The sequence below is a fragment of the Lacerta agilis genome, chromosome 2 (assembly GCF_009819535.1).
Source record: "Lacerta agilis isolate rLacAgi1 chromosome 2, rLacAgi1.pri, whole genome shotgun sequence".
Classification (NCBI taxonomy): domain Eukaryota; kingdom Metazoa; phylum Chordata; class Lepidosauria; order Squamata; family Lacertidae; genus Lacerta; species Lacerta agilis.
Genome location: NC_046313.1, coordinates 16324099 through 16350302, shown reverse-complemented (window position 1 = coordinate 16350302; position 26204 = coordinate 16324099). Strand labels below are relative to the sequence as shown.

Below are 26204 nucleotides of genomic sequence, written 5' to 3'. Positions count from 1 at the left end.
CAATTTAACATGAATTTTACTATCTAACAAGACCATCGATCCATAAAATGAAAGCAATAAACAATGTACTGCAGTCACACAATCAATCAATCAATCAATCAGTAGCTGAACTGGGTTCTACAGAGTCACAAAAACAAAACAAAAAAGCCGCAAAAACAGAAACGCGAAATAAATAAAAAACAGGCAGACCTCAGCGTAACACTCAAAATGGAAGTGCGGGACTGAAAACAGAGCATGTTCGGCTTCCGAAAGAAGTTTGCAAACCGGAACACTTCCTTCCGTTTTTGCAGCGTTTGGGTTCCAAACTGTTTGAGTGCCAAGGCGTTTGAGAACCGAGGTACCACCTTTTTGCCTTTCTCAAGCCTGGTTTAATGACAAATAAACATAAGGAAGGGGCAGCGGGGAAGTCTGGAGTTGGTTTTGAAAAGCGCCACAATACAATAAATGAGATCCAATTCTGAAAATCGCTTACGACACCTGAGCAGATACCGTATTTTTTGCTCCATAGGGTGCACCTTGTTTTTAGAGGAGGAAACAAGGAAAAAAAATATTTTTCTGGTTTTCCTCCTCTAAAAGCCCTGTTTTTTTGAGGATCAGCTAAAAGTTTTGCAGCTTTTTTTGCAAAGGGAAAAACCCTGTTTTTCTGAGGATCAGGTAAAAGTTTTGTAGCTTTTTTTGCAAAGGGAAAAGCCCTGGTTTTTTTTTGGGGGGGGGGGTTGAGGATCAGCTAAAAGTTTTGCAGCTGTTTTGCAAAGGGAGAAAAGCAAAGAGGAAAAGCCCCATTTTTTATGGGGTTCAACTCACATTTCTGCAGCTTCTGAAGGAAAGGGAGCCATTTCTACAGTTTCCAGACAGATAATCTAATCAGCCAGTCACATGTTGCTGGGGAAACAAACAACCTCCCTCTGCAGCACATTCAACAATGGAGAGCGGGGCTGAAAGGGAGCCAGAACTCTTATCTCTCTCCCGACCTCTTGCTGATCAGCTGCTGAGCGGGGTCCTTTCAACACCCCTTTTTCTCTTTGTAAAATAAAAAGCACTATCTGCTTTTGGCCCCTGGGCAATTCGGCTCCAGGGACCACCATTTGCTCCATAAGACGCACAGATATTTCCCCTTAATTTTTACCAGGAAAAAAGTATGTCTTATGGAGCGAAAAATGCGGTACTTAGTAATACCCGCCCCCCCAGCTCGAAAAAGGGAAAAAGGAGCGATGAGATATCCCTCCCCTCGTCTACCTTATGACAATCACCTCCAGGAATAACTTCCAGAATATGCACCAAGGGCCCTTCATTCCTGTTAATGCCTCCTACAACGTTCAAGCCAAGGCCGGTTCCCTTGGAAACAGTGATGATCTGAAACACGCTGTCACTAGGCAAGAAGAGAAAACAAAGTTAGCTTTCAAAGGTCAGCGGCTGGGACGCCAGGATCAGCCTGAAGCAGACATCTCCTTTTGTTTTCTCGTAAGGATGCTATGGCGTCAAGGTTGCTCCAAGATGCTTACATTTTAATTGGAGGAGCTACCTCAGGTGTAAAAGATGCAGCTACAGGTGGCTGTGTGTAGAAACAGAGGTTGAATCAAGCACTGCTGTGCGGAAGGGAACCTTCGGAGCAGAACTTAATGTAATTCTGCTCTCGTTAAAGGATAAATTCGCTTTAGTGGGCACGGGAGGAATCCCTATACAATCTGCCTTTGATAATAAAGCAGTCACAGGAAGATACCTCGGCAGGGTGGATAAAAATCAATGATTTAAAAAATAATAATTTTAAAAATCGGATTTTTAAAATTTAAATCAATTTTTTTAAAAAAAAAATTAAAAAGGATTTTTAAAATAAAATGCTTTTGGAGGAAAAATCTTTCTAAAGATAGTTTAAGTTACATTATAGTCCAAAGGCTATTCATCAGGAAATAAGGATCTGTTTTAAGTTTTTCATGTGTGCTAAAACTCTAAGTTTTTTTTTTAATTGTTTAACCCCATGGATACATATGCTATAATGTTATCGTTTAAGTGAAATAAATTGTTTAAATTGCTATTAAGGAAATCATTATTTTTCTCCTTCCAGTAAAGTGCAGCAGAAAGGTTGTCCATATATAAACAGTTAACTTATTAAACCTGAGAATAATTTCATAATTATCGGTCAATGTATTTCCAATAGTATAACCAAATCAGCAATTTTTGATAGAACTGCAAAAGCTGCTCTGAAAATGTATTGTTCCGAAAATGAAACCTTCATCTGGTTGCAAATATTAAGATTAGACCAGCAAGAATGAGTCTTTCTGTAAAAAAAAATGATTTAAATCAAGTCTTACTGACTAGTGATTTAAATCTATTTGATTTAAATCAAATCCACCCTGTACCCCAGAATACGATTTTGATCCTGTCATGAAGCCTTTGCATGCGTAAAGATGAGTTGTATGAACTAGGGCTGGGCGATATGTCAATATAGCGTCCAAAACCGGTTTGAAGTCCGTATTTTTATTTTGTTTTATTAAATTTGTATACCACCCTTCATCCGAAGATCACAGGGCGGTTCACAATGTTAAATTACAAAAAAAAGAAACACAAAATTCACAATAAAAGCAAAAGCAGAAACAATCCAATAACCCAGCCCCCCCCCCATACATTTAAAAGGACATAGAATGTTAATCAGTCAATGGCCTGTTTTTGCTTTCTGAGCATTTGTAAGGTCTTTCTTCGATGTGCCTAATGTTATGTTTAATAAGACTGAATGAAGAAGCAAAGCCCTTGCTGATATGATATTGGCTTCATAATTTTTGACCATGGCAATATATCGCAAATCACGGTTTGTGTGTGTATGTGTGCTATGCAAAAATTACAATGCGGGGGGTACTGTGAAGCTAGCCAGGTCCGTTTCCTGTGTCCCTACAGGTTGGGGGGCATATCCTTGAGCCCTCCAGATATTGCCGGACTGCAGCTCCCATCATCCTCTGACCACTGGGCCTGCTAGCAAGGGCTGATGGGAGTTGGAGTCCACAGCACCTGCAGCACACAAACACGGCAGAAGGTTGCTGCAGGTATTCACATTTACAGGGGGGAAAAAACAATCCGTGCTAGACGGTCAGACTGGGCGAAACGGATGCCCACCCCTGAATTCCGCAGCCAACTCCTTTCCCAAGCAGATTTGCAGAGAAACAGAACATGAGATAAATGAATGCGCCAGAATTCATACAAATTCTGCGTTGATTGCATTCATTCGCTTTTGGCAGCTCGGGGTGGGGAGGATGGCTTCTGGAACTCTAACACTGCCAAGCTTTCAACAGGTATTTCCCACGAATTCTTGGAGCGGGGGGGGGGGGGTGCAGAGGAACAATCTGCAAACTATTTCAGAAGTTACTTTGTGGTGGCTTGAAGAGAAGTCGCTGTCAGGGGCTTTCCGTGGCGGTTTGCAATGATGTCGCTTGGATGCAGCAGCTGCGGAGTTAGTGACCTCGAAGACGATCCCAAAGAGAGGCTGTCAGCAGGTTTACCTTACAAGGAGAAAGGCAGAAGGACATACAGTGGTAGCTTGGTTCTCAAACGCTGAAAACCTGGTGGTTGTCAGCTACTGTTTCCGGGGCGCCTGCACCAATCAGAAGCTGCGCCTTGGTTTTCAAACATTTCAAAAGTCAAACGGACTTCCAGAATGGATTAACAAAATAGAAAATTCTTTTCAGTAGCACCTTAGAGACCAACTGCATGCACACTTCTTCAGATACATGAAAGCTCATACCAAGAACAAACACAGTTGGTCTCTAAGGTGCTACTGAAAAGAATTTTCTATTTTGTTTCGACTATGGCAGACCAACACAGCTACCCACCTGTAACTGGAAGAATGGATTAAGTTTGGTGCTTTTGTTTTTGCTATTTATTTTGCGTTTTTGTTTTTGAGGCTTTTTCAGTTAATTTATTTTTGTTACTGTGAGGAACCCTGTTGAGCTACTGACTGATGGATGGTGTGACTGCGGAAATGGATAAAAGACCCCCCCCCCCATCCAAACAATGAACATCATCAGTGCAGGTAAGAAAAAAATATTAATTTTAATTTTTATCATCTACAATACTCTATTATTTGATTTATAGTGCAGTACATTGATTATTGGGGGGGGCGCGCGGGTGGCGCTGTGGGTTAAACCACAGAGCCTAGAGCTTGCTGATCAGAAGGTCGGCGGTTCGAATCCCCGCGACGGGGTGAGCTCCCGTTGCTCGGTCCCAGCTCCTGCCAACCTAGCAGTTCGAAAGCACGTCAAAGTGCAAGTAGATAAATAGGTACTGCTCCGGCGGGAAGGTAAACGGCGTTTCCGTGCACTGCTCTGGTTCACCAGAAGCGGCTTTGTCATGCTGGCCACATGACCCGGAAGCTGTACGCCAGCTTCCGCGGCCAGTAACGCGAGATGAACGCCGCAACCCCGGAGTCGGACACGACTGGACCTAATGGTTAGGGGTCCCTTTACCTTTAGATTGATTATTGTTTTCATTCCATGGATCAATAGTCTCATTAGATAGTAAAATTCATGTTAAATTGCTATTTTAGGGGTTGTTTTTAAAAGTATGGAACGGATTAATCCATTTTGCATTACTTTCTATGGGAAAGCGCACCTTAGTTTTGGAACGCTTTGGTTTTGGAATGGACTTCCGTAACGGATTAAGTTTGAGAACCAAGGTACCACTGTATATCCTCAGTTACCTTCTGGAAACCTTGAATCTGCAATTTGCAATACAGATGATCAAATGTGATGAAAGAGGAGCCATACAGGTTTCTTGGAGCTAGACTAGTACTGAGCAGTTGGCTTTGTGGTCTTTACCTCCATTTGCTTTTTATAAGGCTAATACAAGGTGTGACTGGAAAGTTTGGTGAATGGTCACAGAAACTGCATAGTGAGAAATATTCGAACACACATGCCTTACAGGCCTGCTAAGTAGGCCCCCTCTGATACAATGCACCACTGACAACGTTTGTAGAACTGTTGGAAACTTCTAGAGAAGCCCTCTTTTCGTACTGCTTTCAGTTCCCTCGTCACAGCAGCTTGGATGTGTGAAATGTTGGAAAATCTGTGCCCTTTCTGCGCAGATTTCAGTTTTGGAAAAAGAAAGAAATCCAGTGGGGCCAGATTGGGAGAATAATGAAGGGTCGGACAACTCGGTAACCTCAGTAACAATTTCACGTGGAATATGCAATTCTTCTGCCATCATTCTGACGGATAAACGCCGATCCCGCATCAATAACTCACAAACTCTGTTGACATTTGCCGCCGTTCTGCTCATCGACAGTCTGCCAGACCGAGGGTCATCTTCAATGGCTTGCCACCCTTCACAGAAAGGCTTAATCCACTCGTACGCTGTTTTTTGAGTTACAGCTTCATCTCCGTACACAACAGTGAGCATTTCATGGGTTTCCGATGCCGACTGTATGTCTGAATATTTCTCGCTGTCAGATTTCTGTGACCATTCACCGAACATTCCAGTCACACCTTGAATTTAGTGGCAATTGCCTTGTATAGTAACTACTCATGCAGCTCAGAGCGTTCCCAAATTACAAGCAAGGGACTTTATGCTGTTACAAACCAATGAGGACCAAGACACTGCTTTGTAATGTGTGAAATGAGCCCCTAGGGGGCATTGCCACACTTCTCTCTTGCTCAACTGATTTTTAAGGAAGTATCGATTGAACAGAGGTGTCCTTTCTGTCCATCAAACATCAACCCACACGTAAAATCTGGGTTAAGGGTCTACCTTCCAATTCATGCAAGCATTCCTACCAACCTGAAATATTAATGGAGGCCACCAGGCCACCAAACATATTCTACGCTGCACAAAGAAGATATATAACCAGCAGCTCACCAGCTAGGAGTTGTGCCAGGGAATTCCTCACAGAGCCTGTGTTGCTATGCGAGCTGCACTTCTCCATCAGGTTCAAATATTCTACCCTGGAAACAAAGAAGATGAAGAGATGTTTTATATATCGATGTCACTTCTGAATGCCTCGTTCCAAGGCTTTTCAAGGAAATGGCACCGAGGATTGCATCCAACAAAGCTGTAAGCACGACAACGGCTTGTGCAACAGGACTTCCTCTCCCACTTCTCGCACCCCTTCTAAATCGGTTCCATTGTGCAGGCAAAAGTCCTGGGACAACTTGGTTGCCTGCAACCCTTACCAAACGTTGGACGAAAACTTTGCTTTCGTTCAGCCTCTTACATGGCAGCGGGGTTGGACTGGATGGCCCTTGTGGTCTCTTCCAACTCCATGATTCTATGATTCTATGAACTCCTGCAGCAGTGCTTGACTTATACAGTGGTCCCTCGACTAACGAAATACTCAACATCAAAATTTTTCGACTTACAAACGAAAAAAGTGGCCGCACACCAACGAATTTTTCGACATCCGAATGGGAATCCGTTGGCATTTTAGATGCGGTTTATTCGACTTATGAATTTTAGATGCGGTTTCCTCGACTTATGAATTTTTCTTTTAAAAACTGCTTCAATGCATTCCCATGGGGAAATCGCTTTTTCAACTTACGAACTTTTCGACCTACGAATGCGCTTTCGGAACGGATTAAATTCGTAAGTCGAGGGACCACTGTATGTATATATATATATATATATATATATATATATATATATATATTTGTCCAGTAGCACCTTGGAGACCCAACTAAGTTTGTTCTTGGTATGAGCATGCACACTTCTTCAGATACACATGTACACAACAGCTCATACCAAGAACAAACTTAGTTGGTCTCTAAGGTGTTACTGGACAATTTTTAATATGTATGTATATGTGTGTGTGTGTGTGTGTGTGTGTATATATATACACACACACACACACACACACACATATATATATATATATATACACACAAACAAACTGGAAACTGTAGAAATGGCTGTAGGACTAGAAGATGCAGAACTGTGAGTTGAACCCCATAAAAACAGGGCTTTTCCTCTTTGAAAAAGAAGCTGCACCACTTTCAGCTGATCCTCAAAAAAGCAGGGCTTTTCCCTTTGCAAAAAAAGCTGCACCACTTTCAGCTGATCCTCAAAAAAACAGGGCGTTTCCCTTTGCAAAAAAGCTGCACCACTTTGAGCTGATCCTCAAAAAAACAGGGCGTTTCCCTTTGCAAAAAAGCTGCACCACTTTGAGCTGATCCTCAAAAAACAGGGCTTTTCCCTTTGCAAAAAAGCTGCACCACTTTCAGCTGATCCTCCAAAAAACAGGGCTTTTCCCTTTGCAAAAAAAGCTGCACCACTTTCAGCTGATCCTCAAAAAAAACAGGGCTTTCCCCTTTGCAAAAAAAGCTGCACCACTTTCAGCTGATCCTCAAAAAAACAGGACTTTTCCCTTTGCAAAAAAAAGCTGCACCACTTTGAGCTGATCCTCAAAAAAACAGGGCTTTCCCCCTTTCCTCCTCTAAAAACTAGGTGCGTCTTATGGTCAGGTGCGTCTTATGGCGCGAAAATACGGTGTATAAGCTAGGTGCCAAATGGCTCCTTGAACCAGGGTTGCAGTCACCAAAATGAAATGCCTAATTGCCATTTGGGGGCTAGACGGCTCGAAAGCCATATCTGACAATATGACTTCTTGGTTCCTGAAATTCATTCTGACTGTGCAGATAAAACATAATGGATAGAATTCTACAGGATGTGTTGCTAGTGGGTGAAACCAGTCACGATCGAAGGATCCCCAGGCATGCATCTTCAGGTGGTGGATACATCAGGCGCCATGCTGGTGCCTAGGCATCCTCACTTGGTCACAAGCGGCCAATAGCCAGGAGCAAAATGCCCCTGGCGCCTGGCTAATTTCAAAGGCTGTGGAGGATGTCCCATCGCCAGAGCTGGAGAAAAGGTTCTACTGCCAATCCGAACATAGAATTGAAGTGCAGGTGGGTGGAATCTTGTACTTCAACTAAGGCAGCACAATGTGTTAGGCAGGCCTTGATGAAAAGGTACTGGAAATCACAGAACAGCCTCGCTACTGCAAGAGGAAGGAAAAAAATTCCCCGCTGCTATTTATGCAACAGTGACGGCAAGTGTACAAGAAGGAGTTTAATTCTGTCTACCGGAACGATCAAACTGCTTGTGGATTTTAATTATTCAAGAAGGATAGAGAAAACTAGGTCAGCATTCCTTGGCTGAAAGTGGATTAAGAAAACTCCTCAAATCTGTACAATAGGAAGAGACGAGACAAGGAGACAGAGAAAGCCATATGTATACAGCTGGCAATTGCACAGTGAAACGATGTACGGACAATGCTAGGTCAAAATTTGAGGGAAATTAACAGAGCTTCCTTTGGAAACAGATGGCTGCCACCAATTCCTAGTGCCTAGTGTGAATCTAGAGACCAGAGGATCTGAGATACTTGTCTGCATTAGCAGAAGTGTAATGCTGATAAAAAGGGACCCAGGTGGCGCTGTGGGTTAAACCACAGAGTCTAGGGCTTGCTGATCAGAAGGTTGGCGGTTCGAATCCCCGTGATGGGGTGAGCTCCCGTTGCTCGGTCCCAGCTCCTGCCCACCAAGCAGTTCGAAGGCACGTCAAAGTGCAAGTAGATAAATAGGGACCGCTTCGGCGGGAAGGTAAACGCCGTTTCCGTCCGCTGCTCTGGTTCGCCAGAAGCGGTTTTGTCCCGCTGGTCACATGACCCGGAAGCTGTCTGTGGACAAACGCCGGCTCCCTCGGCCTATAGAGCGAGATGAGCGCCGCAACCCCAGAGTCGGACACGACTGGACCTGATGGTCAGGGGTCCCTTTACCTTTACCTAATGCTGATAAAAGAAGGGGAAGAAATCAAACCTGAGAGAGCATTGTATTACCACTGTCTCTGAGGCAATACTACACTACAATTCACAAATGAGAAAGACAGCAGCTAATTAACCACGTTTCAGGAAAAGATAATGTAAAACATAAATTTATGAGCTGGTCACACTTCTACTTCTCTTGATTTCAAAGGGTGCGGGGAGAGATTTTATTATTACAGCAGGGACAAATCCAGCAGGAACAAATTCAGTTTCCTTTCTTTAAGCACCCACCCCTCCTGGAAATAAGCTGTTTCAGAAAAGTTCGTTGGGGGGGGGGGGAGAACAGCTTTTGCTGTAAGCCATTCTCTGATTGCTAAAGAGAAACAGTGATGGAAAGGCTAAGGCAAGGTGAGGGAAAATGGAGGGGCATGCCAATGTCTACGGCCATTTTGCTCCCTTATAGGCTTGAATAAATCTTTAAAAACTTTTTCTTACTTTCTGCTTCTTCAACTCTGGCAATGAGTAAAGACACGTGGCTGGTTGCTGATGCTGTTTGCAATTATGTCAACAGCTCTGTGGGGTTAAACAGAAAATGTAGGGGTTAAAATGTACAGATTTTCTCCATTAAGCTGCTGCAAGGACTCTGCTATTATGCAACAGGAAATTGCCTCTATGAGCTGAAAGGCAATGCATGTCTAGCAATGCCTAGCTTTAATATGACTGCACAGTAAGACCACAATCCTAGGAATCCTTGCTGGAAGCATGCCCAACCGAAAATCCTGTAATTTTCAGATCAAAGGTGTCAAGTTTTTGCTTTAAAAAGTGGAATGCGTAATTAATTAATTAGCACAGCACTTCAGTAACATGCTAGCATTAGGGAGCCAATGTATCTCTCTGAATGTTTAAACTCTGAAGACATGGGTTTGAGTCTGTAAAATGGGAACAACACAGAGGTGCACATCACAGGGCTATTGCGAGGGGAAATTTCTCATGTGGTTCAATCTGCAGCCATTATGATCCGGGTTTACAGATAAATGTCTAAAGCCAACCTTTCATTAGCTACAACAACTAAGTTTTTGTCATCCAAAATCAAATTTCCAATAAGCAATCAACATTAAGAAAGAAAGAAGCCAATAATAAATGACTATTTGATTTTACGAGTTAGCAGGTATAAACAAACACTAAGTACATGAAACACAAAATATTTTGCTATCAGTTATACCATAAATTAATGCCAGGAAGAAATATCAACAACCTCAGATATGCAGATGACACAACCTTGTTGGCAGAAAGTGAGAAGGAATTAAAGAACCTTTTAATGAAGGTGAAAGAGGAGAGCGCAAAATATGGTCTGAGGCTCAACATCAAAAAAGCAAAGATCATGGCCACTGGTCCCATCACCTCCTGGCAAATAGAAGGGGAAGAAATGGAGGCAATGAGAGATTTTACTTTCTTGGGCTCCATGATCACTGCAGATGGTAACATCAGTCACGAAATTAAAAGACGCCTGCTTCTTGGGAGGAAAGCAATGACAAACCTAGACAGCATCTTAAAAAGCAGAGACATCACCTTGCCGACAAAGGTCCGTATAGTTAAAGCTATGGTTTTCCCAGTAGTAATGTATGGAAGTGAGATCTGGACCATAAAGAAGACTGATCGCCGAAGAATTGATGCTTTTGAATTATGGTGCTGGAGGAGACTCTTGAGAGTCCCATGGACTGCAAAAAGATCAAATCTATCCATTCTTAAAGAAATCGGCCCTGAGTGCTCACTGGAAGGACGGATCCTGAAGTTGAGGCTCCCGTACTTTGGCCACCACATGAGAAGAGAAGACTCCCTGGAAAAGACCCTGATGCTGGGAAAGATGGAGGGCACACGGAGAAGGGGACGACAGAGGATGAGATGGTTGGACAGTGTTCTTGAAGCTACCAACATGAGTCTGACCAAACTGTGGGAGGCAGTGGAGGATAGGGGTGCCTGGCGTGCTCTGATCCATGGGGTCACGAAGAGTCGGACACGACTGAACGACTGATCAACAACAATTATGTGAAATGGCCATCACCGATCAGCTGTTCTGACCGGCCAACAGGAAGAAAGTTGATAAGCTTTTCCCACTTCTTCAACTAGCGGTGCGACCAGGAAAAGAGAGCATGTCATTGAGCTCTTTCACAAAACGTCACTGCGTATGAGCCATAGGGATTGCAATTCAGATAAAAGGCAAGTGTGCTTTGTGCCTGATCTCCCTTTACTCTGCCTAATGTGCATTCATGGAACTATAATGAAAAGTGGTGGGGAGAATACAAATTCATAAAGTTGTTTTTAGCAGCCATGCTGACAACCACAATAACATGAAAGGCAGTTATTTACTATCTACTGCAGCCATTCCCCCCACCCCACCCCCCAAGGTAATATCCTCTTTATGAAAATTCCATAGGCTTCTTCAGATTGCTTTCAATAGCCTCCGATAAGCTCAGTGCCTCTTGAGCAAGCAAAAAGCAGCAAGAGATAAACAGGTCCATTTCCTCTGTTCCAGTAAATATACCGAGGTAATTGCTAAATACTTTTTATGAAGATCTCAACTCCTGTCTATTTCTGCATGGACTGCAAGAGCCCAGAAGGGGCCCGAAAGAAGCACTCCTGGCTTGTTAGAGGAAAACTGAACACTTAAGCCAATTACCTAATCTGTTTGGGCAGTCCGGAAATGCAATGTGATGTATGTAGTTCGACTGATTTCATGAGGACCCATAATAGTCCTTTGGAAGAAGAAGAAGAGAAGAAGAGTTTGGATTTGATATCCCGCTTTTCACTACCCGAAGGAGTCTCAAAGCGGCTAACATTCTCCTTTCCCTTCCTCCCCAACAACAAACACTCTGTGAGGTGAGTGGGGCTGAGAGACTTCAGAGAAGTGTGACTAGCCCAAGGTCACCCAGCAGCTGCATGTGGAGGAGCGGAGACGCGAACCCGGTTCCCCAGATTACAAGTCTACCACTCAAGGCAATGGCAAATTTCCAAACAGTTGCAATGTGCAATTCTTACAGGGGCTTTGCACCTCTATTCACAATGCAGCAACTTAGCTTCGTTTTTTCAATAAATAAATAAATTTATGTCAAAACTTTCAATATTATTATCCAATCCACATTAGAAGATATTATGTTACCCACAGGATAAACAGAATAAGGATGCATTCAAAGCACTTTTGCGAATGTTTACAAAAAAAAGTTACTGAATGTAGTTCATTTGTTTCCCTTTTACAGATTTGCTCTCTATGTTTGGCTGGGGCAAAGTGATGCTTCCCCTGCCAAGTGGCTACTTCTACCTGGTTACCTTTCACTGTATGCCACTGCCGCACCCTTTTCCAAATGCTCACTTGAGGTCTAGTCCTACAGTGCATCTCAGTCCTTTTCAAGACACCTTTTATCAGCCTCCTCCTTAGTGAGCTGGTCTGTGACCGTAAAAATAAATTCATTCATTCATTCATTCAGCCTCCTCCAGAATCATTGTTTCATAGAGTTGTGGCCCAAAGAGCTTAGAATTTATTTGGAACTGTTATAAGAAAAACTGCTCCCTTTCCCTTATGGGGTATTCCCATAAGAGTACTTAAATGGGTTCCCTATCAGTAGGAGAAAATAACAAAGGCCAACCAGAGAATATTGAGAAGCAAAGTGGCTAGTAAGTCTGATCTTTATTAAAGGAACTGCTGCAACAGGGTCCCCACTCACCACACGCAGGAGAGAACCCAGAACAATGGTGCAAAAACACTTATATTGACTTTTGAAATTGCCCACCCTGTAGCCCAAGACTACCACCCCCAAAACATCATACATACATCATGGAAGGAGGCTGAAATCCTGCCTGCCAGGATACCTGATAATGCTCACTGACTGCATTACCTGGGCCACCTGGCCATTCTTTTGCGAAGGTTAATTAATACTTTAGTTCCTGAGTCCAGGTCACAGGCTCACCCTATTCATATACAAAGACACCCTTAAGACAGGATTTGTAAGTGAAAAGACAATGGGGAGGCAATTAAGGGAGGCAAAAAGGTAAAGGGACCCCTGACCATTAGGTCCAGTTGCGGACGATTCTGGGGTTGCAGCGCTCATCTCACTTTACTGGCTGAGGGAGCCGGCATACAGCTTCCGGGTCATGTGGCCAGCATGGCAAACCAGAGCAGCGCACAGAAACGCCGTCTACCTTCCCACCGTAGCGGTACCTATTTATCTAATTGCAATTTGATGTGCTTTCGAACTGCTAGGTTGGCAGGAGCAGGGACAGACCTTCTGATTGGCAAGCCCACATCCCTTGCCTCCTTTACTGCAGAGGAATATTTGAGATCATTGGGAGAGTCAAAATGGCTTCGGGATTCCTATCCTATACTATTTCAGACACATGGTTCATATATTTAGATATGTCTGCATTTATGAATATTTATTCTATATCTGAGACCTTAAAATTCTTACAACAGTACCCTGCTTAATAAGTCTCAATATAGCATTTCAAAGCCCTTCACACACCTTATCTGAATCTCTACAGCAACTACTAAGAGCCTCGCCCTCTACCAACTGAGCTATCCTGAGAGGTGCTTTTTTTACATATATATGAATGTGTGTATATTATGTATACTACAGTATATATATAACTTGTGTGTGCTTGCTTGTATCATGTAACCACAGCCTGAGGCTCTCTCACTGCTCCGTCTGTAGAATCATAGGATGCACAGCATTATAGAGTGGGAAGGGAGCACCAGGGTCATCTAGTCCAACCCCTTGCAAGGCAGGAATCTTTTGCCCGACGCTGGTCTCGAACCCACGACCCAGCGATTAAGAGCCTCATGCCGTATCAACGGAGCTAAACCCTGCCCTGCGAGGAGGCGGGGCGACGAGGGAGCAGGTAAACGAGAACGCGGACTTACCCCCCGCGGCCGCCGTAGTCGATTCCCGCAAGCGGAGGAGGCGGCGGCCAAGCGACAGTCGCGCGCGCGCCGCCCGGCTGTGTGTTCGCCACCTTGGGGCACGAGTTCTCGCGATACCTGGCAACCTCGCGCGCGAGAGGAGAGGAGGCCTGGAGTGATGGTGGCGGGGAGGGAGAGATGAATGACGAGCGCGTCCACGTGACAGGACGGGGCGGGGCAGTAAAAGAGAGCAAGGCATGGGCGGCTGCGCGCGGGGCTGGGCTTGCCTCGCGGCTCCCGCGGCGCAAGGATGGGCCCCTTGGCGGGCCTGGCTCCGTCTCCATGGCAACGTCGAGGCGGCGGCCTGCTGCGGGCGGCGCGGCAAGGGCAGCGGCGGAGACCCCTTCGCGGGGGCCCGTCGGCGGCAGCAGGAGGACTGGAGGCACCGCAACAAGACGGTGCTGACGTACCTGGCGGCCGGCGTCGTGGGCGTGGCGGGCATGTCCTACGCGGCCGTGCCGCTTTACCGCCTCTACTGCCAGGTGAGAGGCCGCCTCGGGGCTCGCTTCTCGGAGAGGGCCTGCCTCGCAGGGTTGTTGTGGGGAGCCAAGCATGGGATGGGGCTGCGAGACAGCGTTTCCCAAATGCAGGGAAAGGAGGAGGCGAAGTGCTGCAGAGTCAGGGGAGCGATGGGGCTGCTTCCTTTGCCAAGCTGCGTGCGACCCGCAGCTTCTTTCTACCTACTTGCCCTGACTCGAAAATCTGCAAAATCCAACCGTTTGCACGAAGAGGGTCCCTGGATGTCCCTTCGTTTGATGGCGGCGTCTGTGCGCTGGATCTGTCCCCCAAGTTGGATGAGCAGGAGCTGCCACCTGTCAATCTTATATATATATACTTTTCAAATTTATACATTTTCACTGTCCATAAGTACTGTATTCATTAGATTACAGCTTTTATGTTCCGCTCAGGACGTTTACGACAAAAACATACGACGCAGGCAATATAAAGTATAAAACAGAAACTCAACTTGAGCCATGCAGTGCAATTGAGACTAGAAGTAGGGAGCCTCCATGACCACATGCAGTATTATTCAATTTAGACCCGTGAATCTCCCTTACAATGTATTGCTGTTTTATCCTGTTCCTTCTTCCTAATCTTTATGGGAAAGGGGCCACCTTATGGGTCACAACTGCGATGAGCTCCCATTGCTCTTCCCATCTCCTGCCAACCTAGCAGTTCGAAAGCACACCAGTGCAAGCAGATGAATAGGTAGGAAGGTAGGTGGCAGGAAGGTAAACGCCGTTTCCGTGCGCTCTGGTTTCCATCACGGTGCTCCGTTGTGCCAGAAGCGGTATAGTCATTGTGGCCACATGGCTTGGAAAGCTGTCTGTGGACAAACGCCGGCTCCCTCGGCCTGAAAGCGAGATGAGCACCGCACCCCATAGTTCCCTTTGACTGGACTTAACTTTCCAGGGGTCCTTTACCTTTAGAGCCATAGCAACCATGGCACCCTCTCCCCAAAGGAGAGACTGCTTTCTTGAACAAATGGGATACAAAGATGAAAATGAATGAACTGCAGCTAAAATCTTACGTTCTTTTTCGCATGGTCTAGTCCTCCCCCTATCTAACCCCCCCCCCCAGAAAAAATATATTCTAAAGAGGGTCTCTTCTCTGATCTTCTAGAGTGGCTGGAAGTGGGGAGGCAGAAAAAGCTCCTCCTTTCCTTGCACTCTGCAGTTTAATCTGAAATCTTAGGTACAGTCCTGTGCCGAGAGCTCAGAAATTGCTCGTGCTAATGAGATGCCCTGTCACAAAATGTGCCTAGAACACTGCTCACATTTACAGTGTATGGGATCTTTTTATATCACCTATCCAGCACTGTTGGGGGCATTACTTGAAAACAGCACTCTATAAAGGCAGAACTTAGTTGAACATGCAAGCATTTAGACAAATAGATGAAAAGAATAGAAACAACAGAGAACATTTTGAAGATTTAATTGCTTGTAGGTCCCTTCTGGATTCTGTCCAGTAGATCTGGTCCCTTTGTTGATGCCTGTCCATATTCAAAATCTCACTCGACTCACGATGATGATAATAATTCAGGCTACATTAAATGGTTGTTTCCCACCAATAACTGTTCTAGGTAGCACATGCCTAGAAATCACTTGAAGGGTAAGGAAGTAAGTCTTTTCATATCGTTTAATTGGGTGCAATTGACTCTTGCCATGTTCGTTGTCCATCTGGCTTTTGTACATAGAAGTAGCAGCTTTTATGTTGGTTGTCTTGTTGAAGCTTTCTTGAAAGAGATTGTTTCTGTTTAATTCTTGCCTCAGATACCATTTCTTGTTTTTAACCAGGCTATTGTTAATTACAGCTTTTTTTCCTTTAAGGCTACTGGACTTGGAGGGTCAGCAGTAGCAGGCCATGGTTCAGGAGAGATTGAGACAATGGTACCTGTTAAAGATCGCATCATTAAGGTTACCTTCAATGCAGATGTACATGCAAGCCTTCAGTGGAATTTCAGACCTCAGCAGACTGAAGTATATGTAAGTTATTAAAATTTTGTAGAGATGTCTGGGGGTGTCCTTCTAACAGTCATTTATGCAAGTGCCAGTCTCGTGGTTTATCGATAGAGGGTGAAGGTTGTAACTAGCCATGCTAAATTGCAGTAATCATAATGAGAGGCTGCTTGTTTTATAATGTGCTTTGTCAGGCATTAAGGTCTACAGACTGCAGTATAGCAGTTGTTCAGAGTCAGAAGTTGGTGCAGTTTTTCATCTGTGTAGAATTCTGAACCTACCTGCATCCCAAAGTAAAATTAATTTGAAATGGTGCAAAGTGGGAGGGGAAAGGGTATACTGTTTGAATAAATGCTGCTGTTGGTGTGATGTTGCAGTTATTGCTAATGTTTGAAAATACTCTCCTTTGGATTTACATTTTGTTGGAAATATTTATAATCCTCACCCAAAGGTACCAGGCAGGAAATATACACAGTCTAAACCAAAATTAAACAATAACATTAAACAGCACAAATCAAATGCTAAATTCTGATTGGCACTTATACAGGGTAAGCATGCAATTAGTCTGTTGCCAGTGATGGGTAAAGATTACCTCCTGGCAAACAGGCTCACAACCCCGCACTGCCTATATGCTCTGAGCACAGATACAGTTATCCTTTTGTGTTTCTACACCTAGGGAAATTTAGCATCTTGCTGCCGCCACTGCTGCTGCTACCAAATCAGCATGTGGATTCATGTTGTTATTACTGTATTGAGTTACTACATTTAGTTTGCCTTTCTCAGACAAGCAAAAGGCACTGTGTGTGTTCTGTCCTCTCCCCCCCCCCCCCACAACACTGCCCCAAAAGTCATCCAGTGAGCTTCTTTGCCAAGTGGGAGTTTGAATCTGGGTCTCCCCAATCTCAGTTTTACCCTCGTAACTGCTATGCCATATTGACTCGGTCAGAGGCATTGAGTGAGCCATAGCGCACTTCTCTGTGTTCCTGGTTGGAAGAGCACAGCAGCGTGCTGTAGAGACAACCTCTTTTCTGGAGACCTTCCTTTTATGTAAGTCTGTCCTCCATGCCACATCTGCATGGGTTTTTGGTAGTTTCTTGATTTAGCCCTACTTTGGACTGGAACATTGTTAGCATTCCAACACAGAATACTGATGAATGTACAGGTGTTGTCTCCCTCAGGTGAGTTAGAGCAAGGGTTGACAATCTTTTAGGACCACTGGGCATGTTTTGAATTTTGAGTGTGTGCTAGGGGCACCAGTCACAAAATAGCTGTGGGGGATGTGGCATAACATAGAATTAGAGAGATATCCCCAACAACCTTATGTTAGGATGCCTGATTGTGGAGATTGATTGACTTTAAACAAGCACAACCATGCACACTGATGTTGTTGCTGTCTAGTAGCAACAGGGAGCATTCCCCACTTTCAGGAAAAATTTACAAGGTTCACAGCAACTTGGGTTCAGAGGCAATACTGTGACTACTAACCATTTATAAACTTACCCACCATAACGCAATTTGGCTGGCAGTGACATTGGGGAAAGCAAGAAAGATCACTAGAACAACTTCTTCTTACAGGTGGTTCCAGGAGAGACCGCACTGGCATTTTATAAAGCAAAGAATCCCACTGATAAACCAATAATTGGAATCTCTACCTACAATGTGGTACCTTTTGAAGCTGGGCAGTATTTCAACAAGATACAAGTAAGTGTCGTATGTAAGAGTGGACTGCTGCTGCTGCTAACTGAACTCTCCTACTTGTGAAGCCTGATTCTGTTGTAATCCATGTTAGCAGCAATATCCAAGATGTAGATATATGCCCTCCACTTTCCTTGTCATTGGTGCAAGGAAAACTTACCCTCCAGACTCAGGATCTAGCTTCACCCTCTGCTCTGAAAAAGCTAATAAAGAAAAAGTTTTTTCTTCAATATCTGCTGTCTCTTCTAAGATAAAATAAAGCTGAATAGTTCAAAATATAACACACACACCCAAAGTGTGGGTGTAATATGGTTTAATTCACTGTTAGTGGTGCTAGCTCTTCATGTTAAATCCTTGGAGTGATCTCCATTTAAGTTATAGTCAGCATAGACTCATTGAAATTCATGGAGTTTAGTCCATTAATTTCAGCTGCTGTACTAGGAGTATGACTAACTCTGGATATTACCCTTTGCATTTAAGCGGCTATTACAGTTTTCACAAGACAGTGGCAAAGTGAATAGTATATGGATTTTTCATGTCCTTTGGTGGAAAACATCACAAATAGCATTTTGCCACATTTAATTGAACTAGGCACAGAGGTTCCCCTCCCCCCCTAAACTAGATTGTGGATATATTGTTGGCTTAATATAAACTTCAGAAACCATTATTTTCCTCACATTTACAGTGTTTTTGCTTTGAAGAACAACGACTTAATCCCCACGAAGAAGTGGACATGCCGGTATTTTTCTTCATTGATCCTGAATTTGCAGAAGACCCAAGGATGGCCAGTGTTGACTTGATCACTCTTTCTTACACATTTTTTGAAGCAAAGGAAGGACAGAAACTGCCACTCCCCGGTTATAACTAATAGTACAGCAGCCAGACACTGCAGTGGAGATTCTCTGCTATTCAATATTCGTGATCTACAGACTGCAAAAGCACATTCCTTAACTCAGTAGGAAGTTGCTTAAAAACGGTAAAAGTTGTGTTTTAGAAATTGAATCATATAGAGATTTGAAGATGCGATGTTTAATTTTGCACACAGGAACCATGATTATGAATAATAATTATAAAATGCATGTAGAGGGTGGTATTTTCAAATCTAATTTAATTTTAGACACTGCTAAAACTCCTTTAGCTGTTTGCAATATATCAGAGGTAGCACTCATCTATAAATTATGTGAAGGTTTGTAACCAAAGTGCAGATGCCATATGAAATGTTATGCTGAAACTCAGCTGTTCTGTGCCATCTATGTTATATTCTCGTAAACTGAACTCAAAAGAATCTGTAACCAACCCAGAATCAAAGGAAACCACCTCTTGTAAGTTCCCTGATTATTCTTTTTAGACCTATTTTTTTTTCTTCCTCCCAGCCATAACTCTTTCCTCCTACTATTCCCTTCTGTTAAAGTGACATTGAAGGTTAGCATATTAAACTTTGGTACTATTCTTAGAGCTGCATTGGCACTCACATGGTGAAAAGCTCTCTCTCTCTCTCTCTGTGTGTGTGTAAAATATATTTTGCTTTTTTAAAAAATCATGACTGTTTTGGACATTTAGTCTGAATATAGTTTACGTATCAGGGTGCAGAGGGACTTTTCCTGCATGTATTTCAGCTGTGCTTTGAAGTACAGTACAGTGGTGCCCCGCTAGACGAAAATAATTCGTTCTGCGAAAATTTTCGTCTAGCGGGTTTTTCGTCTTGCGGAGCGGCAATGGCAGCCGCGCTCCGCAAAACGAAAAAAAAGACGAAAATTTTTCGTCTTGCGAGGCAGCCCCATAGACTTTTTTGTCTAGCGGGGCAGCCTTCCGCTAGACGAATGCCTTCGTCTAGCGAGTTTTTCGTCTAGCGAGGCATTCGTCTAGCGGGGCACCACTGTACATGAAAGCACCTTTTAAAAAATAAAGATCAAATGACAGAATATTCCTAGGGATTCTGGCACTTTCGGTTGATAACAGTTTTACCTGAATTTTCTGTGCCCTGTATGTTTTGTTGGGTAAAATTCCTGGCCAATGTGAATAGAACTACCAATAAAGATAGGTGTACCTTGGGGCAGGGAAGAGAAGACAGAAGAGGTATTGGTCATGGCAGACAACAGAAACGTCGGCTAGTTTCAAAATATCTACACTACAAGTCACAGTGTTGTTAACTGTATGATTCCAATGTGCAGTGAACACTCAACAGAAACTTCAGCGCAAAGCTGGATACCGGTAGCTGCAGAGCAAATAAACTGAGAAATAAAGCAGCAATGGAGTGCTGCCTTACTTACACTGGCATGCAAACATTTGACATAAAATGCAGGAGACAAGCTATAAAACCAGGTAGGAAAGAGCTGTGTTAAACTGGAGAGTTGCTCAGCTACTGAAACCACCCATTAGCTAGTTTCTGACCGCATTTTATTTGGATTGTATAAAAACAGCATAGGAATTGTAAAACATAATTAAATACTACATAGCAATCAGACTTAAAATGTACCATTTGCAGTTAGCAAGCATTGATTTGAACAGCTGATTGTAATGACGTTCGTTATAAATAGGTTTGGCGGTCATAGTCTCAGAGCAGTACTTACTTTACTTTAAATCGGAAAGAAGGCACTTCCTCCCATCACCCTTTTACATTGTATGATCCTATGACCCAAGTGACTGTCCTTACCTTCTTAAAGATAACTTTAGTTGCTAATAGTACCTGTTTAATGTGGAAAACTGCTATAATAACAAACAAGGGCAGAGTTGCCCCAAAATACCTTAAAGGGGAGTGTGCTTATGTCCTTGCTGTCCCCCATCCAGCTGCTTAGTGCCTTGTTTAGCTGTTTGCAGTGAAGCCCATGAAAACTAGAGCATATGTGGCTTCCCATCACACGTGCAGCTCTTTAAAGAATGTTAGGACAGAAATGGAGCAATACATCTACTACAGCAAACCATCATGAGACTACAGTCATACCTCGGAAGTCAAATGGAATCAGTTCCGGAAGTCTATTCGACTTACAATACGTTCGGAAACCAAAGCACAGCTCCTGCAGCCAATCAGAAGTCGCAGAAGCCCCGTTGGATGCTTGGCTTCCAAAAATAGTTTGCAAACCAGAACACTCACTTCCTCATTTGTGGCGTTCGGGAGCCAAAACGTTCAAGAACTAAGCTGTTCGAAAACCAAGGTACAACTGTATTCACATTCCCCTCTGCTTTGGAATAGTTTGTGCAAGTCTGAGACAATGAGTGCATTACATAAACTATTTAGAGAAAAGTGCTATAGTGACTAGTCATCAGAAGACCAAGAAACTTGCTATGAAACATCTGATTTCAAAACTATGAGCCTGGTTAGCAAATAGTTTTACAGGAAGATGATACATAGAGGAGTAAGGTCCACCCCCACAAAATTTAGCACTATATCCCAGATAACAGCTTGAAGGCTAGCTAGAACTGCGATTTGGTCCTGGACCTCTAGCACAATGATGCACATCAACTTAAATCAAGTTCCATTATGTAGTTCTACCTATGGAAAAAGTTGCTTGCTTTTATAACTAAGCAGAATGTACCATAAAATAAAAGTACCTTATTTTTCTAAGTGCAAAGTTTCTTTTATAATTACAGTCTTGGGTATTTTGCTCCCTAGAAAAAAAGGTTTTTTTTGGGGGGGGGGGACATGCTGTATAGAATTTGTAGACTTTGGTCCAAAGTATACGTACAAGTAGAACCTTGCATTCTTAACGATCAACTGAACTTAATGCAGGATAGGTTTTGAACGTCTTCATATGAACGGTGTGACATATCCAAATCATCTTCCAAAAATTGTCCTCCTATTCTTTGTCACTGAACTGACAGGTTTTGAGTGATCAAAAGAATCTCTAGTACTGGTAAAGAACTGGTTCTCTTGGACCTCTGCTTTTAACAACTGGTGTTGTTTCTAACACTTGCTTTGAATAGGTGTGCATCAATTTCTTCATATACAGGTCTGAAATCAAAAGCACAAGATAAAACCCTCTTTTGTGACATGAATAACAAGGATTAGTCAACAAAACAATTATAGGAGAGCTAGGGGCTGAGCCCCACATAGCATAAAACTCATTTTGCTTCATTATCCATGGTATCCAATTCCTCATAGCAAGGATGGCCAGCTCGTGGTCTGCAGCCCACATCCAGCCTTTCAAACAATTTTGTTTGACCCCAACAGACTTAGCTTCAGTGAATGTCTGCAAAAATGAATTGGTCAATGAGTCTGCCCACAAGTTCCCTAGTAACAGAAATAATTTCAATGTGCATAGCTGTCAACCTTTCCCTTTTTTGCGGGAAATTCCCTTATAGCAGTGGGGAACAGCAGGGAGGGTTGAGAGCTATGCATTGTGTGAGGGGATAATTGGGTTGTTTTACGGTGCTCAAAATGTGTGAGCAGAGCAGACTTCCATTTGTGCAGTGGGAATGCACTTTCCTCTCCCCTGCACACATGCAAAATCTGATCTGGATGGTCGCTCACACAATGATAGATTTTGCTCATCATGTTAATCTATTTTATCTTTTGGATTTTGTGTGTAATAGTTTTGCAGTGTTTTGCCGTATGTACTTCAGAGCTGCGAGGCCCTCGCTGCTTACCAGGAGGCTAAAACTTTGAATTCGTAGCCTCGGCTTTGTAATTACTTTTCCATGGCTTGGATCCAGAGTTCCTATTAGTAGGACTTCCGTCACAAGACACTCCCAGCAGAGACAGGAGGGGGAGGCAATATCTGCCAATTCTTCCTTTCCCCTGCAGGTTCCTGAAAAGCTGCTCTAGAGAATTTGGGGTGGGGGGGGGACTTTCCATAGTGGGGTGGGGGCGCTAGTGCTGGAGGTTGCAGAGAAATGGGCAAAAATTGCCGCCTTGTCCTGCAGAAATCCGCTGTATCTCTGTTGCTTTCACCAAGCATAAATGATACTCTGGATCCAACCCTAGGGATTTACATAAATCTGTATTTTAACTAACGACATATTTATTTTTCAAATAGTCCTGATTAACAACAAGTGTGCCTGCAAGAATGGGGTTTTTTTTTTGGCCAACTTTAATCAATCACTCATTTACCTTCGGTGGCCAACACCCTGAATTGTATTATAAATCTGCTGTATCGACAAGCAGTAAATTAGTCATTCTCAAAATTACTTACTCTGTTTTGTCACTGGGAGCCAAGGGGTCGAATTCCATTAGCTCGTAATAATTTGGAGGAGGCGGACTGCTTTTTGATACGTCTGTGGAAGAAGGAAACCCAGAGTCGTTAAAAAAAATAGCATCATTTTGCTTTGCTAATGTAAAATTATAACCAACTAAAGTCCCAATCATCCTTAATACCACCTTCTTCTGTAATTCTAGGGTAAGGCAAAATTATACAAGTGGATCATAGCAGTAGGAAAGAGCACAATACAAGCATGAAAAGGTTTTATGGACTCAAAATATATTTAACCACATAGAAAGTTGCGTTAGTCAGACCAATGGTCCATATAGCTTGGTATTCTCTGCACTAACTGGTAGGTTAACTCTCCAGGATTTCAGACAGGGAATATGCTCCCAGCTTTTCCTGAAGATTGAATGCCTTTTGCATGTTCCACTGAGCGACGGTCCTTTTCTAGTAAAATGTATTACTAGAACACAGAACTGTAGCTGAACTTAATTTTCCCAGGCCTTTGCATCTCCCAACATAGTGCAGGATGGTCTGAAGGGAACTCACTTATTTCTTCCCTGCAGTCTGGAAAACACATTAAGCTGAGCTTACTTAAAATCCCCCTTTCCGGCTCAATTCAAGTCATTTAGGGCTGGGAAGGCCCGGGCCAGGAAGCATGGCCTATGCAGAGATAAAATTAACGAATAATTTATCTAAAACCAACATGTGCAGGCTTGCATTATGCAATTGGTTCCCTTGGGAAAGCACAGTCTCACTTTCCCACCTTGGCTAACCTCTGCATGTTTTAAAGCTTATCCCAAACAGGTCATAGTCCAATTTGGATATCCTGCTGACATACAAGAAAGTCACACCTTAGGTAATGTTAACTGCAGTTGGTCAGACTTACCTGCTGGGGGCACCTCTCTTGAGCCATTACTCTGAAGGCTTACCGGATGCAGAGGTACTGGATTTAAATAGGTGTTCACCTAAGGGAACGAAATGAATTAAAGCAGGTATGTAGGAAGATAGCTTTGTGAAAAAACTGGTTTGGCCTCACATGCTGGTTTATTCTTGGATTGTTTACTTCTTGATGTGAGGATTAAAGTTAGTATCAGCAGAGGCAGAAATCCATTAACCCTGTTGTTGCTTGCAATACAATTCTCTTCGATTCAGAAAGCATTTACAGGGGTACCTTGGTTCTCAAACGCCTTGGTACTCAAACAACTTGTAACCCAAAATGCTGCAAACCCAGAAGGAAGTGTTCCAGTTTGCAAACCTTTTTTTGGAAGCTGAATGTGCTCCGTTTTGAGTGTTACTGCTTCCGATTGAGTGCCACACTTCCGTTTTGAGTGTTTTGCTGAGGTCTGTCTGTGTTTTTGCTATTTATTTTGCGTTTTTGTTTTTGCGGCTCTTTTTGGTTCTGTTTTTTGTGTGTGACTGTGTGGAACCCAGTTCAGCTACCGATTGATTGTGTAACTACAGTACATTGTTTATGTTAAATTGCTGTTTTAGGGGTTGTTTTTAAAAGTCTGCAACGAATTAATCCGTTTTGCATTACTTTCTATGGGAAAGCGCGCCTTGGTTTTGGAACACTTTGGTTTTGGAACGGACTTCCGGAACGGATTAAGTTTGAGAACCAAGGTACCACTGTAGTGGCTCAGCTGGGCTCCAAAGAGCTACTTAGACATGCACTAACCTCTGGGTTATTTCTTGGGGGGGGGGAGTTTTTAATAATTACTGGTTCACAAGTCGTAACACAAGCTGCTTCCCAAGCTCCCTTGTTTCAAGTGCTGTCTGCCATGCAACAACCACGAGAGTACTGTTTAAAGAGGGGTGTGTGTGGAATCTGATTTCCTCTCTTGACTTGTGGAGCAAGCCTGTTGGTTCACTGGCCTCTAGACAATACATTTTTGAGGATTACTTTAGAATGCGGTTATTCTATTTACACAGCCTCCCTTCGCCTGTTTTAGCTACACTGCAGGGTTGTTGTAAACCACACTAAGTCCAACCTTCAATGCAGTGTATGAAAACCGATGACACTGCAGGGTTGTTGTAATCTACTCTCCACTCCTCTCTTTGCTCTTACATTTTGGTTTTTTGAGGGGTGAGGATGGAAACATGGATGCCGAATACCAGCTACATAAATCTGCACGGGCAGCTCACACTGAATTCCTATAGTCAGGTCTTGCGTCATAACCCACTTCTGAACATTTAAAAGCAGGTTGTTCGGCATGAACCAGGAAATGACCTCTCCAGGGAACGAGGAGGTTCACTTTATCCTTTTTATATTCACATGCTTCCTCCAGTGACCCCTTTTTTGTTCCTTCCTCTCAGAGGAGGAAAAAGAAGAGTCAGCTAGAGAGACCTGGGATGAGAACTAACACCCTATACCCTTTTAAATGTGTTTGTGGGAGGGGGTAGGGGGGTATTGGTTTGTTGTTGTTTTGTTCTTGCTTTTATCATGCATTTTGTACTTTGATATTGTATTTTTATGTTGTGAGTTGCCCCGAGATCTGCAGGTGCAGGACGGTATAGAAGAAGAGGAGAAATGAAGCAAAGGGCAATAGAATAATAGAATATTAGAGTGGGAAAGGACTCCAAGAGTCATCTATTCCCTGCAATGCAGGAATCTCAATTAAATCATCCATGACAGATGGCCATCCAACCTCTGCCTTAAAACCTCCAAGGAGGGAGAGCCTACAACCTCCAGAGAAGGAACTCACGGCCACCCATTGCTCAGTACTCACTGGGCCATTTGGGTAACCTCCGCGTCTTTAAATATTTCCTAAATATTGTTTGTTTGTTTGTTTGTTCTCCTGAGCCTACAAGATCCTTCCCCTTTGTTCATGGATGACATTGCTTCAGCTGAATAAGGATTCGGGGTAAGTTTGGCACTGATAAAGAGCGTTAAGACAAATAACTCCTATAACTAACACCACAAACACTGCGCTGCTGGACCAACAGGGATGGGGAACTTGTGGCCCTCCAGAAGTTGCTGGACTACAACTCCCATCATCCTTGACCATTGTCATTGGCCATGCTGATGGGACCCAGAGTTCAGCATCACTTACACAAACAGAAAACATGTGCAAAGCTATCTCTCTGTGATACTTGCTACTGAAGAAGGACTGAGGAACAGTTTGCTACTTACGTTGATGTATGTCGAGCTACCTGGAAAGCTTTGACATGCACTTTGTGTTTCTGATGTGAACCTAAGAGAGGAAAGAATGAATGGGAAGCCATCA

The 26204-nt window shown here is 43.4% G+C and overlaps 3 protein-coding genes across 5 annotated transcripts in view; 1 reads left to right on the top strand and 2 right to left on the bottom strand.

Moving 5' to 3' along the window:
• STXBP4 (syntaxin binding protein 4) overlaps nt 1-13784 on the bottom strand; it is a 120769-nt gene extending 106985 nt beyond the window's left edge. Inside the window, exons 1-4 of one of the 2 annotated variants that reach the window (XM_033138725.1) lie at nt 13647-13784; nt 5839-5924; nt 3356-3488; nt 1237-1369 (exon numbers count right to left, since the gene is read on the bottom strand). In XM_033138725.1, coding sequence (XP_032994616.1) covers nt 1237-1369; nt 3356-3488; nt 5839-5905 — 333 coding nt within the window. In that variant the 5' untranslated portion in view covers nt 5906-5924; nt 13647-13784. Of the gene's footprint in view, nt 1-1236; nt 1370-3355; nt 3489-5838; nt 5925-13646 lie in introns of those variants that run through there. The other variant, XM_033138726.1, reaches the window with a different exon arrangement.
• A 75-nt stretch (nt 13785-13859) lies between these two features.
• Nucleotides 13860-19304, top strand: LOC117040750 (cytochrome c oxidase assembly protein COX11, mitochondrial). 2 transcript variants are annotated; one of them, XM_033138723.1, is made up of 4 exons: nt 13868-14167; nt 16016-16171; nt 17720-17845; nt 18525-19304. In XM_033138723.1, the coding sequence occupies exons 1-4, from the start codon at nt 13883-13885 to the stop codon at nt 18705-18707; spliced, it is 750 nt and encodes a 249-aa protein (XP_032994614.1). In that variant the 5' UTR covers nt 13868-13882; the 3' UTR covers nt 18708-19304. The 2 variants fall into 2 exon arrangements, with proteins under 2 accessions (XP_032994615.1, XP_032994614.1); XM_033138724.1 differs by lacking the exon at nt 17720-17845 and having other exon boundaries at nt 13860-14167.
• A 2163-nt stretch (nt 19305-21467) lies between these two features.
• The window catches only part of TOM1L1 (target of myb1 like 1 membrane trafficking protein), a 55000-nt gene continuing 50263 nt past the window's right edge, over nt 21468-26204 (bottom strand). The window contains exons 12-15 of the mRNA XM_033138722.1: nt 26111-26171; nt 23867-23945; nt 22969-23050; nt 21468-21788 (exon numbers count right to left, since the gene is read on the bottom strand). Of these exons, the coding sequence (XP_032994613.1) occupies nt 21722-21788; nt 22969-23050; nt 23867-23945; nt 26111-26171 (289 nt within the window). The 3' untranslated portion in view covers nt 21468-21721. The remainder of the gene's footprint in view (nt 21789-22968; nt 23051-23866; nt 23946-26110; nt 26172-26204) is intronic.

What these genes read in the sequence shown, in the direction of transcription:
- LOC117040750 (XM_033138723.1), top strand. Translation starts at nt 13,883, where the DNA reads ATGGGCGGCTGCGCGCGGGGCTGGGCTTGCCTCGCGGCTCCCGCGGCG. An exon ending in TTTACCGCCTCTACTGCCAG is followed by an intron (nt 14,168 to 16,015) that starts GTGAGAGGCCGC and finishes TTTTCCTTTAAG; the next exon opens with GCTACTGGACTTGGAGGGTC. An exon ending in AGTATTTCAACAAGATACAA is followed by an intron (nt 17,846 to 18,524) that starts GTAAGTGTCGTA and finishes TCACATTTACAG; the next exon opens with TGTTTTTGCTTTGAAGAACA.